This window comes from Cynocephalus volans, chromosome 17 (assembly GCF_027409185.1).
Source record: "Cynocephalus volans isolate mCynVol1 chromosome 17, mCynVol1.pri, whole genome shotgun sequence".
NCBI classification, from domain to species: Eukaryota; Metazoa; Chordata; class Mammalia; order Dermoptera; family Cynocephalidae; genus Cynocephalus; species Cynocephalus volans.
This window is the reverse complement of record NC_084476.1, coordinates 16,834,499-16,854,724: the sequence shown is the minus strand read 5'-3', so window position 1 is coordinate 16,854,724 and position 20,226 is coordinate 16,834,499. Positions and strand designations below refer to the sequence as shown.

Below are 20,226 nucleotides of genomic sequence, written 5' to 3'. Positions count from 1 at the left end.
AATACCCGAGTTTTTATAGTTCTCCTTGCTATTTCTTACTCCTGTGCCTTCACAGGCTGTTATCTCTTCTCTCGGTGGAAAAACTCTCCACCTGGACAAACTCCAAATTCATCCTTCAAAACCCACTTCAAGCCTCACTGCTGTTGAGAAGCTTCCCCTGATCAAGTGAGCACCCCCTGCCCACCAGTAATTAACCTCTCCTCTGCTGTCTCTATACCTTTACAGCTGCCTATTATAACAGCCCCTGTATTCCATACTGCAATTACTTGTTTGCATGCCTTTCTCCTCTACCAGAGTGCAGACTATTCCAAGACAGGAAATGAATGGCAGTTATACATGTATGGTAATTTTATAATAAATCATACAGTCTCTTCTGTGCTCACACTTCCTATTCTTAACAATGGTTCTTAGAACCTTGAAACACTAAACCACTCTAACCACTCAACAGACTGAAAAACCTTTCCAGTTTAAAAAAAAAAAAAAGATTTATTGATCACCTGGAATTTCATTCATTCAAAAAGCATCTGTTAGCTCCATGTGTGCCAGGTACTGGGAAATCAGAATAAAATAAGGTATAATCCCTAAGTCTAAAATGTTCACAATATAGCAAGGAATATGATATAGATGAATAACCAGATAATTACAGATCAGTGTGAGAAGGACATCCACTAGGATTAGGTACAATAAGAGAGGTGAATGACTTGAGGGAAGGGTGGCTAAATTTACATGGACGGGCCAAAGAGCTTTTCCTCAACGAGGTCCGGCCTGGGCTGGGTCCTCACACCTGGGAAGGAATGGATCAGACATGGGGGAGGGCACCTTAGGTAATGTACACAGAAGGAACAAAGACAATAAGGCAGAGAGGAGAGGGAAGAAAGGAAAAGAAAGGAGAGGAGAGGAGGGGGGGAGGGGAGAGGAGAGGAGAGGAAAGGGACGTTCAGAATCTCACACCTTTGATCAGGAACCCAAGAGACAACAAATAACCTTAAAAAAAAAAAAATACTAGAAGTTAATAGTCAATACCTTTTTCTTAAGTTCTTCTTGAGAAAAATGCTCCACTTGGAACCGATTGTGTTCTTCAAGGCAAATACTTAGATAAGATGTTTGATCACTATAAAATGAAAATGGTTCTTCTGCCCCAAAAAAAAAAAAAAAAAAAAAAAAAAAAAAGGTGGGGAGGAGGAAGGGAAAAAGAATATCAGAAACAGATCTTTCCAAGACTGATCCCAATGCAATCCATCTAAAGCAATTTAAATAGGGGGGAGTACAGGGGTTGCATTAATTACACACAGGGAGTTTAAAGCACCACCTTTGGAGCAAAAGTAATTTTCCCTCTCTCTACCCGCTGATATTTCAATGTATAGTTTTATCTTTGGCTGGAGGTTTTCACTGTGGCCAATTCTGAACTATAATTTGCACATCAAGTGTTGTGCCTGGAGACCATTCTGAATGGCACAAGCAAATGGTGATTTCAGTTTAAATGAGGGAGTGATTCTGTTTAGGCAAGAATTCAGGAAAATTAGATGTGACCCTCAAGGGTAGAACTCAAGGGAAATAAAAGTGCCTGATGTATTTTTTACTGGCCGCAGAGCCCTCGTGAGAAGCAAGCACACTAAGTGCAGAAATTGCCTGCCAGAGTTAAGATAAAAGAATCTTTGGTCACCTATGTAAAGGTCTGCTTCCTTTGCAGCAAAGGTCACATTCTCATAGAGAGGAAAGAAGTGGAGGAAGGGGAGGATGTTTATTGAGCCAGGCATATCCAAAAACAATATCTCATGTAACACATGTGGGTAAGAGGTGACATCCCTAAAATACAGCGCAGAATGCTAGAAATAACTAGACTTCAAAAGTAGATACTTGGCTCAAATCTGGGCAAATCAAACCCCACCCATCCCCCCACCTGAGCCTCAGTTTTTTCAACTGTAAAATGAAGTCAATGCCTACTCTAACTAATGGGATGGTTGTGAGGATCTAAGATGAGAAGTACCTGGCACTGTGCCCTGTGCACAGTAGGTACTCAAGAAATGTCAAACCCATCACTGCTATTACCAATTTTTACCATACGTGCCAGGCACCAGGCTAGAGATACAGAAAGGAATAAGATACCAACCCAGGCTTTAAGAGGCTCAGATCCTAGCAAGGGAGAAGGCCAAATATTACTGTGCCAAGTACAGCAATGCCAGTCCCACAGGACCCTCATCTTGTAGTGCGCCCTACATGAATCTACCATGCTAAAGTCAGTCTACCCCACATGTCTATGCAGCCCTAGGCGCTCTGCAGTGGGTGCTGTGGTAGGCAGAGCCCAGAAGTTTTGGGCAATGAAAGCTGTTTAGCAGAGAAAGGGGATTACAAATCCCCAAGGTAATCTGGAGCTAGGAGTATCAAATGATGCAGAAAATAGTAGAGGCAGCAAGGACGCAATCCTGCAGCAGACCCTCTACAGAATTAACATGATTTACTGGGCTCTTCTACCACAAAGGCCAAAGCCAGATGGATGCAGACTAGGAGAGCCAACATCAACATAGTCACCACAAAAAGGGTCCCTGAGCGAAATCCTGTAGGTGCTTCATCTCCTAGTGAAGTTTTTGGACTCTTAAAGTTCAGCCAAGGCCTTCCAAGTGGAAAAACCAAAGGGAAAAACATACAAGAGAGTGTGTACCTTCCCGTCTCCGAATTTCGCTGATCTGTTCCTCCAGAGTCTTTTGCAAATTCCGATACGAGAGCACATCCTGCTCCAGTTGCTTCCGCAGGGCAAAAATGTTGTTTAACTCACCCTGCACGCTGTTGACACTTGGTAAAACAAGATACCAGAAATTTTAAAACAGACCTATTTGTGCTTTAAGATGCAAACCCCACCAGGAAGCCTTCCTGTGATTTTTTTGTCATTTGCCTTTTTCTGGTTATAAAAGTAAATACATGTTTATTATAGAAAATTTTAAATATAAAAGTATCAAGAAGAAAAAAAATTACCATGATCTCACTGCCAATTATACTGGACGTACAATGCTGAATTGTGCTTTCCTTAGTTAAATATTTCCCTCTATTTCTGGAAATTATTTGCAAGCATCATCTTAATGACTATATAATATTAGATCAAGTGAATATCCCACCGTTTTCTTTAACTCATACTGTATTAGTGGACATATGGGTCATTTCCAAATGGTTGCCACAGACATGACTAGGTGGAAATAATTTAATTCTTCAGAATGTTTCTCTGTTTGGAATAATGACTTGAGAAGGCCTGGGTATAGAAGGAGGGCTCCCCAGGGCCTGGCTGTCACCTGGCACCCAGGCTTCAGAAGACAGGGAGACAGAGGCTTTCTGTTGTGTCACTCTCGAGAAGTTCACATTGAGAGTACAGGTGAGGGACAAAAGGGAAGAGAAAAAAATAAAGGAAGAAGAGTGAGTCAACAATAAGAGGGAGAAAAAGACCAATACAGAGGCCAACTGTACTCTTCTATAGTGGGTTAACTACTAAAAAATGCACAGCATGAATGGATTTGTATTTTGGGAGGTGCATGTCAAGTTTCACATTTGGGTCAATGTGATACAGTGCTGAGCTGTACAGAGAGCCTGAGTGGAACAAGAAACCCAGAACCCAGAGGAGGCCATGAAAATACACACTTCCCAGAAGGTGCATTAATCCTAGGGAGGCCTGTCCAACAGAACTTTCTCCAGGGATGAAAATGTTCTATTGAGCATTTGAAATGTGGCTAACATACCAAGGAACTGAATATTTAATTTTACTAAACTTGAAGTTTAAATTTAAATAGCCACATGCATAGTGGCTACTCTACTTGGACAGTGAAGATCCATAAGAAAAGCTTTGGACTTCTGCTGATGTGCAACTGGCAGAGATCTGAATCACTTAAATCCAGCTCTCAGAGGAACATGGAGACCCCAGCTGACATCAATAGCATAAATAACTTTCACTGTACATCTCTGTGCCTAAAACCTTATTTGACATTCAGATTATTTTCTTAAGAAGGATTCCCATCAGTGCAATTACTGGGTCAGAGTATATGAACATTTTTAAGACTACTTGAAACACATTAAGAAATCAGAAAGCCTCCTTTTTTAAACACCAAGGAATATATTACTCTCTGTCCAGCATCTGACCCACGGTTCCCTAAGAAGGTCTGTAACAATATATGAATATGTGGATTTTTCTAGTGAGAGGGACCATAAACTTTCATAGGATTTTTTCAAAAGGGGTCCATAGCCCCCAAATGGTAAGGAAATATTGCTCCAAGTATGCATGCCATAGACTCAAGTCCCACTTCTCTTTCAGAGATTTCTTCCAGCTCCATCTGTCGAACTGCACACATAAATCAACACATATTGGAAGGAAAATAAACCATTATGTCTAATCTTCTATGCTTGCTGCTTTGAGGATGGTTCATTGTGAAGCAGTCTTCATGTAAGGCAAGGGGCCCTACTAGCAACTTATACCTAGTTCCATTTCAAGACAATCATAATGATCAATTTGTGAGACTGATGGAAAACCTTACAGAGGTTTCATAGCACAGCACTTGCTTAGATGTGGTTGTGCTGCGGAGACATTTAACCAGTAAAAAAAAAGAGAGAGATTGTTTTAGCGAAGTTCCTGCGATTAGGTCTGGGGAAAGCTAACTGCTTCACTCTCTCTTCCATTTTCTGACAGGGTGAAAAGTACACAGCTACTGCTCCTCTGTCTGTCATTTTATGTTTTCCCAACTCCAGAATCTTTTCAAGGTGTGAGGAGTCAGGAGAACAAAAGGTGCTTTACTCAGAAAGAAACAAAAGCACTGGACATTCCTCTTTCTGGAACTGAGACCGGGGAGAGGTGCAGGCAGGCAGGAGCAGAAATGAGGAGTCAGAGAGATCCAAGCTCAAAATGGCTCCATGACCTTGGGCAAGTCAGTCAAACCACCTGAGTCCTGATTTCTAAAATGGGGGTAATAATACCTTCACTTTGAGATTCTTTTGAGGATTAAACAAGATGTTATATGGGGAAAAGCATAGCACAGTGCCTAACACATACCAGATGTTCAACAAACATCATTTCCTTCCTTCCACATATCCCAACACCTCACATACAAAAGATGATACTTATGAGCCAGAATTTCTGATCCTCATGAGTTACAGCAGTGATTCTCATCTGGAGATGATTTTTTCCCCCAGGGGCAATGTCTATAGACATTTTTGGTTGTCACAGCTGGGATGGAAGGGGGCAGGTGTGCTACTGGAATCTGGGTAGAGGCCAGGGATATTGCTAAACATCCTACATATGCACAGGACATCTCCTCACGACGAAGTAAACCCAGCCCACTAATCCTAATACTGTTGAGGTTGAGAAACCAGAGCTATAGAAAAGTACAAACTGTACCAGTCCTCAAGATGAGTGGCGTATCAATTAAGGCCTAAGCTCAGGCTGAGGAGATTTGAGCTCTGATAATTGTTAACCGTAGAACCTCGGGTAATACACTTAACATCTTAGAAAGCATATTTCAACTTTGGTAATATGAGGATAAAGCCACTGACTTCTAAGTGTTGCTGTTAAGAATAAATAGTAAAGGTGAAAGGATCAGGCACATAGCTGCCCACAATGAGTTTCCTTCTTCCCTGCCCTCACTTTCCAGTTTAATCTCAAGTATATGTCTCTAGAGTCAGCCACCTTTACTGGCGGTTTCCAGAGAGTGAGCAGTGCTGGAGTTACAAAAGGGAGCTCCGCCTGCCTTAGTGCACACTTCTGTCTTCTGGGTATGCCAAGGTCTGAATATTCAAAAACCCCCTACAAGTGCATATAACTTACAAGGCATGCCTAAGCTTTTCACATAGTTATTCTTAATAATATGCCATCATTTACTGACTGCTTACTACATGCCAGGCACTATTACGACTTTACAGAGTATCATTTCTTGTTTTGAAACAACACCGTAAGGTAGGTAGGTAGACTGGCAGGCAGGCGGGCAGGTAGGCAGGTAAGTAGGTAGGTAGATAGGCCAGCCAATCTCAACTTTACAAACATACACTGAGGTTCAGGATGAGAAATGAATTACCCAAGCGCTCAGAGCTGCTGAGTGGCACAGCTGGGATCTGGACCCAGGTCTGTCTTCCCCTAAATGTATTGTTCATCTGAAGATGAACAAGAAACCTTTTAAGCATCCTAAATAGTCATATCCCGGGACCACCTCGGTCCCATCAGTGTTTTCATTCATGAAGAAAGAACCTATACAACTTGGAGCCATTCATGATGCTGAAGGGACTTGAGAGCAACCATTCCACCCACAGGGCCTCTCAGTGCCCACAAACTAACCTGGCTCCAGCCAGGGAAGCTGCACAATTAACATTAAATTTGTCCAATCCCTCTTTGAGTTCCCCCACATGACTCAACCCCTCCCCCAAGTGAAAATGACCAGCAGCTGAGACTTCTTGAAAACACTCACTTTCAGAGAGCGATGCCTGCTCCCACAATTTCATCAGCATGTTTTTATTTTCTCTCAACTCATTTCAGATTTAAAAATCTGGCAATTATCTCCTAATTTAGAAAATCAGTGTTGAGGAGGAGGGGAACTCCTACACAGAACACTTTCCAAGTGCCTGCTCTATACCAGGCCCGGGGAAAGGGAGACAGGAAGAGGGGCATGTGCCCTGAGGGAGCTCCAGTGCAGGTGAGGAGGCGGCCAAGTCACACACGGCTCCTCAGGGCGGAGCAGTTGTGGGCAGGGGGAGAAACACGGAGGGGGCAGCTGTTCTGGGGCTGAGCTGGGCCTCCTGACAAGGTTAGCACTCAAACCGAATTCTAAAGGACTAATGGGAGACAAAGCAGGGGAAAGGGTGGGAGGAAAACACACATGCAGGCCAAGGCAGGAACACACCGCCCAGGGAACAACAAGGAGCCTGTTACTTGTTATGGCGAGAGCGAAGAGCACATGAGAGGGAGAAACAAGCAGTGACAGTTTTCAACTTCTTATCACAGAAAAGTTTAGACATACACAAAAGCAGAAAAAGGAACGTAATGAGCCCCTGCTCCATCCACCCACACCCCAGCCTCAGCAATCGGGGAGCCAGGGCCAGTCTTGTTCCATCAATATCCCCACCCACTTCCTCGCCTCTGTACTGTTTTGAAACAAATCCCAGACATCATATCCTTTCAAGTATAACTATCCCAGGTGTGTAGAGAGATGATTCCTTAATATGTCAAATCCCTGAGGCCAACCCTGCATTTACAGATGTGTAATCAGAGGCCCAATGCGGCCACTTGCCTGTGGATACAGAGCTAGAAAGTGGGAACCCCAGGGCTGGAAAGACCACCAGCTGTTACCAGCTCTCCTCACCATGTCTCACTGGCACCAAGTCATTCCAGCAATTCTGCAGAGACACAAGTCACTCTAAAACACGGAGAGTTGCTTGTAACCCAGGGTTCTGTCACTCAACGCCTGCGTGACTTGGGCAAGTCACGTAACCTCTATTAGTTTTTATGGCCTTACATAAAACAGGGATAATATCATTACTTATCTCACAGAACAGCTGTAAGAATCATATGAGATAATACACATAGAAGCTCTTTCTAGGGCCGAGGCCGTGGCGCACTCGGGAGAGTGCGGCGCTGAGAGCGCAGCGACGCTCCCGCCGTGGGTTCGGATCCTATATAGGAATGGCTGGTGCACTCACTGGCTGAGTGCCGGTCACGAAAAAGACAAAAAGAAAAAGAAAAAAAAAAAAGAAGAAGCTCTTTCTAGATATATAATAAAGTATTAAAAAATATGAGTAATTAAGATATTTTAATGCTAATTTTGTTGCCCAAAATCATACAATTCTTGATAGAAAACAGGTATATCTGACTGTTAAGTAGGGTAATCAACATCCAAGCACTTTGTAAGCTCCCTGATCAAACTGGTAGGCCTTTTCTGCTTCAGAAACCGCCAGCACTTACTCAAGACATGTGTGTGTATGTATGTTCGCAGTCACATGGGTGTGATGCCCAAACAGAAACACTTACCTGTCTGAGTCCTGCAGAGATTTTACCAGATGGGCATAAATGTCCTGCTCTTTCTTTAAGACGTGAATCAGCTCTTCATAGTCTGATTGTTGCTTTTCCTGGAAATGACAATGGGCATCTGACATTAAAGGAAGAATTTTAGAAGAATGTATCCTTTTATTACACAAACATATTTAGCTAGTTCTGGTTTTTAAAACCAAATGAAGGTGAGGCCCTGTGCCAGGCTCTGGCTCAGGCCACAGTCACAAAGCGCCACCTTCAGGAGGCATGGGGAAGGACTGCCCATCACTTGCCCCAGAAAAAAACTGGGAGCTGTGCTTCCACCACCAAAGAGCGCTGCAAAAGACCCATCAGTTAGTTATCTGATTTGCCCTTCATGAAAATGCCACCCCTCCATGCTGGTGGTCATCGTTTCACAACACTGCCAAGGATGCCTTTCCACACTTGCTCTTGTTCCAAAGAAGACAAATTCACAAACCAAAGCCTGAGGAGTATTGGGGACAAGGGACTTACAGTACAGTAGAAGAGGTCAAACGAGTAGCACTTGGGAGGCATCCAGAAGAGTGAAGACAAAGATCTGAGTTAGTTCTCAGCCACTTACTAGTGGTGTGACCTGAGGTAAGTAGTTTAACAAACCTTGATGATGGGTTCAGTCTCCACATTTACAAAATGAGGATGTAGTTTTGTGAACTTGTGAACGACCATTCCTAAATGTAATTTTTTTTTTAAAGTTCATATTTTGGCTTTACCACTTACTAGTTCTGGGACTTTGGCAGTCCTACCTGTAAAATGGTGGACAGTAACTACCACCTTATGAAGTTATGAAACAGATAAAAGATAAATTGAGTACTGTAAGAAACCAGAGATATCTGCAGAAACAGCTGATTGGGACGAGGAAAATCAGGGACAACAGAAGAAAATCTACAGCATTTTGTTGTAGTAGAAAATAAGTGCTTAAAGACTAGAACAGTGGTTGCCAGGGGTGGGGGAGGGGGAAATATGGGGGAAATGGAAGATGTTGGTCAAAGGGTGCAAAGTTTTCGTTAAGCAAGATAAATAAATTCTGGAGATGTAATGTACAGGATGGTGACTGTAGTTAACAATACTGTACTGTATACTTAAAATTTGCTAAGAGGGTAGAGAAAGAAAGACAGAGTGACATATATTAATTAGCTTGATTATGGTGAGTATTTCACAATATATATGTATATCAAAACATCAAGTTGTATATCTTAAATATATACAATTATTATTTGTCAATCATTCCTCAAAAAAGCTGAAAAAATAGAAGGAATTTTTTTTTTTAAGGATGGAATGTTGGCAAAAGGACACAGAAGCCAGTTTGAAAAGGCTCCCACCAGCCAAATCTGGGACAACTTGAACATAAAAATAAATGACAGTAATGGATTATAACCCACTGATATATAGCCCACTGATTAAAAGAGGAATTCATGAATCCATACAGATATGAATGAACGAACAGGAAGACTAGGCTTTTCTTTATAGTAAAAATGATAACTAATAAATGTAGAAAAAGTGATGGAATTAGAAAAATCACCATTTGCCAGCCATCACGGTAATAAATAATTCAGCCAGATTGCATATTGTATACAACTACTGAGTCAACTTTGTATCCCACAAATATGTATAATCAATTACGCTTCAATAAAAATAAATTAAATAAATAAATAGAAATAAATAAATAAATAATTTGGCCAAGAATCAAAAAAAGGATGCTAAAACTAGTGGGTGAAAGTTTGAAGATCAGGATATTTACCTGTGTAAATACTGAAAAACCTCCCCCAAAACACTTACTAAATAAAAAAGAAAAAAGTAACTGGACAGTCAAGACACCTGCCAGACACCACCTTCACAAAGTTATCAAAGTTAGCATGGACAGTAATAGGACAAATCCAAATCATGTGCCATCAGATAGGACACAATGAGAAGAATACAGCATCACTACTGTATTTATTCCTACCAAAGACGCACAGATTGAATCTGATCATCAAAAACAGATCAGACAGACGAACCCAAACTAAAGGACATTCTACAACATAACTGGCCTGGACACTTCAAAAGTACCAAGATCATGAAAGTCAAGGAATGACTGAAGAACTGTTCCAGACTAAAGAGTAAAGAATCAAGACTATTAAATGCAAGGTGTGATCCTGAATTGAATCTTGCAAAGGATGTTACTGAGAAAACTGATGAAATACAAATGAGTCTGAGGATCAGAAGGTAGTGATAAGTCTAGGATAATTTCCTGGTTGTGGTGGCTGAGCTGAGAGGTTATAAAGGAGAATGTCCCTGTTTGCAGGAAATACATACTAAAGTATTCAGAGGTGACAGGGCTTCAAATGGGCAACTTTCTCACAGATAGCTCAGAAAAAATAAAATCCTTTACTTTTGTCACTTTTCTGTAAATTTGAAAATATTTCAAAATAAGAAAAAAATGTTAAATAAAGTTAATGTACAGAATACCCAGTGCGTGGCACAAACTAGGTACTCTCTAAATGCTGGAAGGGGGATATTCAGTTAATGGAGAGACTGGAGCTGAATACAGTCTTTGCAGTTCACACTGACTTATGTTTTCTCCTAAAAGTTAAATATCACCTAGGAGAGGGGTTCTTAAGCTGATTAAAATTTAGGGGCTGCATGAACATGAACAGGAAAAAAAAATTACATCTATATTTCCACTACCCTCTAAGTGAAATTTAGCATTCCCTCCAATTATGAATTAAAGGAATACTGCTATCGCTACAAACCATAGTAGTACTAGTGGTATTACTGTAACTTTGTCATCAAAAGAAATATAGTTATTTTGTATATGTTGCAGATACCTCAAAATATTTATTCTTATCACTACTTTAAAACTACAGTAGTCCCTATGCTCACCACTACATCTTGTCATTTAACACATTAATAAAGAACCTCTATTTCTATAGCATAATTTTTTATGTTTTGGTAACTGAGTTTCGAAATATTTGGTTTCCTTTAAAATCCTTTGTATATATTTTATGCACTTGAACATTTTTCCAAGGAAGGGGTCCTTGACTTCAGGAAACTGCCAAAGGGAGGCAGAGGTCAAAAAAAGTTAAGAACCCCTGATCTAGGAAAATACTGCTGTGCTTCTAACCCTGATAAAACAAAGCCAAGGCACCCTCTGCTAGTTAAAGATTTTAAATGCTAAACCACCAGTTTGGTCATGATAAGTTAGTCAACCAGACTGCTAGAAATGTCAGGACCTTTCATAAGCCACGCCACATGTCACTAGCACAAGGAGCTCCCAAATGCCTTTTGTACACAACAACAAAATCATGTGGGATTCTCTCAGCTCCCACCTGCACACAACCATATGTGCAGCCAGAGGATGGTAGAGAAGAGAGTGGGTAGGATTTGAATAGGACATCAAGACAAAAAAGGCTATCAAGTCCTCAGTACGTCAGCCACTGTGGTTAGCGCTTTCCAGGCATTTTCTCATTTAATCCTCACAGAAACCCTATGTGCTCATGTGTTACCAAGCTCCCCATTTTAGAGATGAGGAACAGAGGGCTAATCATGCCCAAGGTCAGGGTGATGAGGCAAGGTGTGGGCTCCAAAGCTCGTGCTCTTCAGTCTACCCATCACTGCCCCGGAATGGGTGAAAAACACTGGGTGCTTGATGAGTGATAATGTTACAAGGGCAACATCACCGTCAGCCACACAAAGGACAGCCAAAGAAAATAAAGAAAAGCCAATGACAAAATTTTAAAAACCTACAACTGCTTGAGCACCTAACAGGAGAGGCAGTGATGGTTAAGCGTATGTGACCTTATTAACTGTGTGACCTTGAACAAGTTAGTCAACATCTCTGTGCTTCAATATCCTCATCTATAAATGGAGGTAATAATTCTAACTATCTCATAGAGTTGTTAAAGAGATTAAATAAGTTCATCTATACATAGTTCCCTGAACAATGCCTGGCAAGGAGTAAACAAGTGATAAATGTCAGCTGTAACTACTATTCCTATGCTCTAAGTGCTATGCTAAGTATTTGACATTTCTAATCATCACGACATTCCAGAGAGGTATATTAATCTTCACATTTTTGAGAAGATGAAATGGATTATCTGGGAGCAGAGGTAACTTGTTTGCATCCACTCAGCTAATAATTGCTAAAGTCAGATTTGTGCTTAGGTATGTAACTTCAAAGCCAAGCAAGAAGGTCTACGAAAAAGACCAATTAATACAGATTTCTGGTCGATGAAGTAGAGACTCCAGGAATGTATGGATGTGGAATGTATGTGCCCAGTGAAAGAATCCCAACCCCATATCTTAACTGGATCTCTGTAGGCTGAGCTCTAAGTCCTAGAGGACAACCCACTGCCACAGCAGGGCCTGGATGCCCAGCTCAGCTCCCCTCTCCTCTTCTCTCTGGCAGCTATTCCAAATCTTCACCAGGTTTTTCAGGCCACCATTCTCTTCAATTCCTGCTCTCATCCTTTCCTCCTGCCCAGTTCTCAGTGCAACTGGGAAATCCCTCCACTTGAGCCCCATAGAGGAACCCATCCCCTTTCTTCAGAGAACAAGTGCCATCATTTACCACTCTCCATTGACATACCCTAGGGCACCATACAGCATCCGCTCAAGCCAGACCTCACCAGAAGCCTTCCTTGACTGAGAAAGATGCCTTCCTCCAGCCACCACGGCACCCTGCTTCACATTCACCCCAGAGCTACTGTACCAACCTGTTCACAGGTCTGGGAGCTCCTTGTGAGCAGCAGTGACCCAAGCCAGGCACAGTGTCTGGCACAAATCAAATGCTGCCACAAATACTTGCTAAACTGATGATTAAATAGGTAAGAAGGGAACTCAGGGACCAATATGAATCTTAAGAGCAGAGATTCCTGGGGATATTTTGCATAATGGAAGTCAGAGTGAGTCAACGTCTTCCTAGAAGCAAACTGCTCACCCGTGTTAAATAAATGAACTCTTCAGAGCCATTTGGGTCTCATTTCATCAATCACCTATTCACCTTCGTTGAATCATGCCCCATTAGAATGAAGTCATTTGGCTCCCTCAGCAGAGCTGACAAACCAGTAGATCTCCTTGCTATAGAGGCAGAGGGCCAGGCAGCCCAGAGGGAATAACAACAAACACCTGCTCTGCACGAGCAACCAACCCCCACCCTTCACCCAGGCCCTCTAAATAAGAAGCAACCCAAACAGGAGGCCACTCATCCCAGAGAAGCCTCATCACTACCCACAACTACTGTGTCTAACTCTGCAGTGTGCTCTCCACAGCCCTTGGAATGACACCCAGTCACCTCCACTCCCCTGTCTCATCTGAGAACTGTCCCTAAAACACAGGAGCCAGTCCTGGGAAGACACCTTTCCTTTGTGAGCCAGGCCCTGGGCCCAAGCTAAACCTGTACAATTCTCTCCCAGGAATTCAGAGATTTAAACGGAGATACCAAGAATAGGAGCTGCGGAGTGTGTCACGTCAACGACAGAGCCCTGTAGTCTACAGCTTCTGCTGTCAAGGTCCATGGGGCTGCCATGGTTTTCACCCTCCCAATGGTGTGGCTGCTCGACTCTTGCCTGGCATCTGTGAGAGCCTCCAGTATGTTCCCAATCAAAACCACCTTTCATTGTTGTTTCGCTCAAACTACTCAATGTTAGATTTTGTAGCTTGCAACCCAAAGAACCTTAATACACTTACGTTATTTCTAATCCTCTCAGAAGGCAGACATGTAATTCCTCCCTTTACAGATTAGGAAGGTGAGTTTCGGAGACATTAAGTGACTTGGCCAAGGTCACAGGACTAGTAAGTAGGAGGACTGGCATTCGAACACAAAAGCTGGGGCATTTTCTACTCTACCATAGTTTCCTTAATGACTGGAAGGAAACCCATGTAATGTGCAGACCACAATCTGATGAGGCAGCAGTCATGTAAAGAAAAGCCTTATGGATCATTTCTTGGTAATCAGGGTAATTTAGTGGCCTGGTAGATAGACGGCATCTACTTCTGTAGCTATGTCACAGCCTTGCAACAAAGACATTTATTTTAATACTCAGAAAATTCAGCAGCAATGTCCCAACCATGCCAATAACCGAGCTATAAATCTCTGACTGCAGCAAGTTAAATCTAGTCAGTGTGTTTTACTCTCTAGTCTTCAATTCCCAGATATTCTAGCATTAATTCTCGAGATCACATAATCATTAGAAGGAAAACAGACTGCCCAGAGTCTATGGAGACATCATCATAGCCTCAAGTTCTTTGTAGAAATGGGCAGAGGATAAATCCTGAATCAACACAAAATGGCCAAGGGCATTGCAGAAGAAATCCATGTTTTCTACAAAGAAAGAACTACGATCTGAAAAGCTTACCATTCTCGGGCAGAAAAAAACTGTAAAGCTGTTGTAGTTGGGATTTCTTAAATTGACACCTAGAAATTTATAATTCTTAAGTGATAACATAATTCTTTACCCACAATTTGCAATCAGTCTTGCAGAACAGAATTAAAACCTTTGCTAAAACATTTAGGTATTCTGCACAGTAATTTACACCAGAATCTGATACTACCAAAATAGCCATGCAATGACTTTGAACTTGTGGTTATACAAAGTACAGACATCACCCACCACAAAAAGCTAAAAACAAAATGGTGCAGATGATAAGACTAGTGAAATTAAATTTAAATATACTCAATCAGTTCAATAAATTTATAAATATTTTGTTCATCATTTGACAGTTTTTATATGACTAAAATGTGATTCAAAATAGCAAAATTTAACTAAGTATATTCAAATTAGTGAAGATATGTCCATCTAAAATACCTGATGGGCTGCTTTCTTGTTTCAAAATGGATTATGCCTTATTACAGGTAAAGGTGAATCTTAACAGCCCAACTAAATTGTATCAAAATCAAATAGCTAAAAGCAAGGTAGAATCACAAAATATTAGTCCTCTGAGATTTAGTTATCAAACTTGCCCAAGGTAACCTAAGTGAAATGACAGTGCTAAGAGAGAAATCCAGGCCTTCAGATTCCTGACCCAGCCCAAGGGCTCCACTAGTCCATGCTGACATCCTCAAGAGAACCAGCAAAATAGAAATATTCAAATGGTCAGAATTAAGAAAGAGCTCTAGCTGTTCAGCCAGTGATGCCCCCAGGACCAGGTCTGATACTGAGCTGATACACAGCACAATGGCTCGTACTCATTGCTAAAATACTAAAATACTTCTATATCAGTTGGAAAACAAACCCTGGTCCATCCATTCTAACCACCCCAGCTGCCCTGGCCCCTCCTCGTGGTCCACTAGGGACCTTCCCATGATCCAATAACTACAGGACTGGTGGTTGGCGCAAGAACAGGCCTCCAGTTCCCCACTCCAGCCCTACTGCCTGAGTTTGCTCTGAGGTCCAATGCCTGTGCTGCACTGGTTGTTAATTATTTTGAGAATCACCCTTCACAAAACCACAAGTCATGATCAGAGCCATTCATCAGAGTATTAATTTGCGTAAGAGTTCTCTATCTTCTGAATGTATGAACTTAAAGCCAGGTTAAAAAAAAAAAAAATTTGGCCTACAGTCAACTAACTCCTTTCCTTTCCCATATCTGGCTGCCTAGTTGCATTATTCATTTACTCACTCAACAAACATTTACAGAGCCAGGCAATGGGCTAAGCATTGGGATTCAGAGATGAGAGCCAGTCCCCTACCCCTGAAGTGCCTGCCTACAGCCCAGGTGAGGGGAAACAGAAAGGTGGTCCTATAACACCAACACAAGGAGTAGGTGCCATGATAGAAGGGTGCCCAAAGTGCTATGAACCAGAGGAAGAGGGGACCTCACTTCTAAGCAGAGCCAGGGAAGGCTTCACAGAGAAGGTGACACTACAGTGGTACCTGCAGAGATGTTCAGGATTTAGGAGGTAAGCAAGGAAGGAAAAGACATTCCAGACAGATGGAACAGCACATGCAAAGGCACAGAGAGATACAAAAATGGTGGTTTCAGGATTCTGCAAGAAGTTAGTTGTTGCTGCAGATGAAAGAAAATGAGACTGGAAAGATAATTTGGGTCCAGATAAGAAAGGGCCTGCTGTGTTATTCTATGTGCATCTGAACAAGAAAACTTACATAACACTTGGGATTACATAGTTCTTGAGAGGTGAGCCCTGACTGGGCAAATACAAGGCTCCTCTTTTAACAAGCTGTGGTTTCTCAACTTTGGGTGCACTGCAAATACTAATGCTCAGCTGAAGAATATTAATCTGTAAGATGGATAGACTAAGAACTCCTCCTCCTACCTGCTGCAGGCTTAATTATCAGCAAGAAGATTTGAGGATCTCTAGATCAAAGGAGTTATCAAATATGTTGTCAGAAAAGAATACGAATACATTCACCTGTGAACATCTAATTTTAGTCAAGCTTACCCCAGAGAAGACGATTTTGCTGCCTGGTGACTGTTGAGAAGAGCACTTTTCTGTTATTAAGCCTTCGCTCCTGAACTTGAGATCCTCCGCAGTCATTAAATAACTGTTCTGCTGTAATACTTCCAAATCTTGTTCATTGGATTTCTAAGGAAACAAAACAAATTATAAGGAAGATTTCATCAAGAAAAAAATAGTAAGAGATTGTCCCAAACTCTTTAAGATATTTTATTTTTTCACAATACCCGTATGTTCCCTAAATAATTTCTATCATCCCAAAACATGAGGCAATTACAAAACTATACTGCAACTCCATTTCTGTTTTACAACTTGGAGAACAGCAGCATGCCAGCAAGGCAGAGACAAGGATTGTGGCAGTCGTCACAAACCTTACTTATTCACCACCACTGTGACTGCCTTTCAGTGTGTGTGGAGGACAAATCCCAGGCTCTGACCAAACAGAAGTGGTCCCAAGACTGGGTCTCAATGGACTTCCCTCCAACACATCCCAGGTGAACTCCCTACTTTCTAGATCCCATGTCTCTCTCTTTTTTGGTTATTCCCTCATTTATACAGAATCATCCTCTAAGAGCTTCCTGCAAAGAGTACAGAGGAGGCAGATGATTTTAGGCACCAAATGTCTGGAAAAGCCTTTATTCTACCTTCTCACTTGAATCACTTTTCCTCAAAATCTAAAAGCACTGTTCTTCTGTCTTCTGGTTTCCAGTTTTTCTGCTGAGAATTTTGATGCCATTACAAGTCTGGGTCCTTTGTACGTGACCTATATTTTCCTCCCTCTGGAAGCTTTTCAGAGCCTCTTTTTCCCTGTGTTCTGAAATTCCACCATGAAATGTCTTGAGGTATGGGTCGTTTTTCATTCACTGTGCAAGAAACAGAGAAGCCCTTTTGAATGTAGAAATGCCCGTCCTTCCACTCTGGAAAATTTTTTCTCATTACTTTGAAATTTTGCCTGTTTTGTCTTTCTGAAACGCCTGTTAGTCATATTTTAGAATTCTTGAATCAAGCCTCCAATTTGCTTATCTTTGCTCTCCCATCTATTTGTTTGTTTCTATTTTTTTTTTTTTTTTTTTTTGCTTGTTTATTTATTTTGAATTTTCATTTCTGGAAGAATCACTCAACTTTATCTTCTAATTTTTCTAACTCTTCTATTAAACTTTTTATATCTGTAATCACACTTTTAATTTCCAATAGGTCATTCTTCTTTTCCAAATACTTTTTTTTATTAGATCCTGATCTTATTTCTTAACTAAAGATGTTATAGTATTGAATTTTTTTTTTTAAAGATGTCTAGTTTTCTTCTCCTCCTTGCACTGTTTCTATTTCCTCTATGTACCTCAGTTCTATCTGTTCTGGCCTTTGTCTTCCCTCTTAAACACTTTTCTCCTATTTGATGAACTTGGGCCATCTACCTACTTTTAAGGGTTAAAAGTGCTCAGAAGTAATGTGTGGAAAGGGCACCTCGTGGCCTCACTGTGAGATGCTCAGTGGGGACCCATCTGTTTTGTTGGAGGGCCCCTACACCCCTCAAAGGAACCTCACTGCTAAGTATGCCCACTTCTACTCCCTACCCATTTTCATTCCAACAATACTGCTTTCCAGTATTGCATCCAGTTGCATCCAGTGACCCTCAGGCCAGAGCTTCTCTGATTTAAGGTCTCCAGAGATCTTGGGGTAATAAGGAGAAAAGGGTCACCTGCAACCACTTAGAATTCCAGACAAATCTGTTTTCAAAGGTACCAGGTACATCTAAAGCCTGCTGAGCCTTTCTGGGGTTCTGTAGCATAAATCAGCTTGCATCTTGCTGGTTTTTCATCACAAAGGCATGTAGCAGAGTAGAGAAAGCTGAATCCTACCTATGCAGTTACCACTTGCCCATCCACTTGTCATCCAGAATTTTGTTGAATGCACACCTGCTGTTGTACCTACTGCCATTGTCCTGGTTAGTCCTTGCGGTTTATGCGTTCTCATTCCTTCAATGTTATTTTAATGAGGTTTCAGTAGGTAGCAGAGTTAAACACCTATGATGTATGTTTCACGGTTATTGTCAGTCTGAGTTCAATCCCAAAAACTTACTATATGACCAAATAAGAAGGCATTCCTAGACAAAAGGAACAGTTAGAGGACAAGTACAGAGGAGTGAAGGGCACGGCACAAATAAGGAACGGCAAGAACTCGCAGTAGAAGTACATCACTGAGGTGGGCTGGGCACCGGAGCAGACAGGCCAGGGCCTGAATCCAGGCTCTACCATTTACTAGTCATACAACCCAGAGTAAGTTCTTCCCTTCTCTGAGCTGCCCTTTCTCCGAACTTACTTCCCTGGTGGCTGAGGCCCAAATTATATAAAGAAAGCTCTAAAGTGCTCTGAAACACAGCAATGAAGACTATAACCATAAATCTTCCTGCAAAAGTTTTTTTTTTTTTTTTTTTTTTTGCGGGGGAGGGAGAGAGGAGGAACAATGCATGCTAAATCAAAAGATTTAAATACAAAAAAAAAATTATTATGGTACCTGAAGCAACAAGTCCTCTTGATTGGCACTTTCTGTCAGACGTTTGGTCACTTGCTCTTGACTGTGCAATTTTTTATTGCTTTCACCCGGAAGACTCTGATAACGATTCTCTATTGCTTTCTCTCTTTCATTCACTTCATTGCGTAATTTTTCAACTTCATTTCTAAGGTCCTACCAGAAGAAAAAAAAAGAAATTTACTTTACAAAAATTTCAATGTGACATCTCTTACCTGTTTGACTTGCCAAAATACTGCTATAAGAGAGCAGCTAATAGATTTAATGTATTTAACAAATGCATACTTCCTTCTCATTTAAAGTCTTACAAAAACTAACTTTAAGAATAATCTGAAATTTGGAAAAAGCATTATGTGCAGATATTTATCACAACATTATTTACAATGCTGAAAAACCAGAAAGAAACTAGATCGGCAACAGAGAAATAATTATGAAGAGTAAAGTAACAACAACAACAACAAAAAAACAGTATTATGAATAAAAGCAAACCAGGATACCAAATTATATATAATATGATACTGATTTTTTTAAAAAATATTTACACACATGTTGTAAGACTAGGTGGGAACACATCAAAATAATAACAGAATACGTATGTAGAAAGGTTATGGGCGATTTTCAGCTGATTTTTACTTCATTATTTTTCTGAGTTCCCAAAATCTATAAATAATCCTGTATTACTTCCATAATCAGAAAAAAAAAATTTTTTTGTCTTAAATAATACCATCTACAAAAAATTTATAATAACATGGAAAATGTTCACGTTATAATGTTAAGGAAAAAATAAGGGAGAAAGCAGTGTACAGTATGATCATGACTACCTTAAAATATGTACTATTTGTAATATTGAAGCAATATTCATAACAGCAAAAGGCTATAAACAATCCAAACGTTCACCAATAGAGAAATAAACTACGGTACACTCTCACAATGGAGCACTCTCAAGCTGTAAAGGAAAAGGAATGAGAACTCTATAAATACACTGCCCTAAAGAAATCTCCAGAAAGTATGGGGGCGTGAGCGGGCTGGTCTGAGGAACCCAAGAGAAATAAGTATGGACAGCAAACTGCCATTTATTTAACCATAAAACAAATTAAATGGTTGCCTATAATATATAAGAGAGAACAAGGCAGAGGAGTCTGAAATAAAATTCTTGTTACAGACGTGATGTTGGAACCATTTAAATGTTTACATAATTACCTTAAAAATAAAATAAAAATCTCCCAAAACTGAAAGCAGAGCAAACAAGCAAACAAATGAATCTATCTTTGTATTGAGTTGATTG

General features: G+C 40.9%; 1 protein-coding gene across 7 annotated transcripts in view; it reads right to left on the bottom strand.

The window, feature by feature from the left end:
* CDK5RAP2 (CDK5 regulatory subunit associated protein 2) overlaps nucleotides 1–20,226 on the bottom strand; it is a 180,901-nt gene that overhangs the window by 81,572 nt on the left and 79,103 nt on the right. For 5 of the 7 annotated variants that reach the window (XM_063081771.1, XM_063081776.1, XM_063081777.1 and 2 more), the window contains exons 13-17: nucleotides 18,927–19,097; nucleotides 16,401–16,544; nucleotides 7,985–8,082; nucleotides 2,660–2,790; nucleotides 1,024–1,133 (exon numbers count right to left, since the gene is read on the bottom strand). In XM_063081771.1, coding sequence (XP_062937841.1) covers nucleotides 1,024–1,133; nucleotides 2,660–2,790; nucleotides 7,985–8,082; nucleotides 16,401–16,544; nucleotides 18,927–19,097 — 654 coding nt within the window. The remainder of the gene's footprint in view (nucleotides 1–1,023; nucleotides 1,134–2,659; nucleotides 2,791–7,984; nucleotides 8,083–16,400; nucleotides 16,545–18,926; nucleotides 19,098–20,226) is intronic. The other 2 variants (XM_063081772.1, XM_063081775.1) reach the window with 1 other exon arrangement.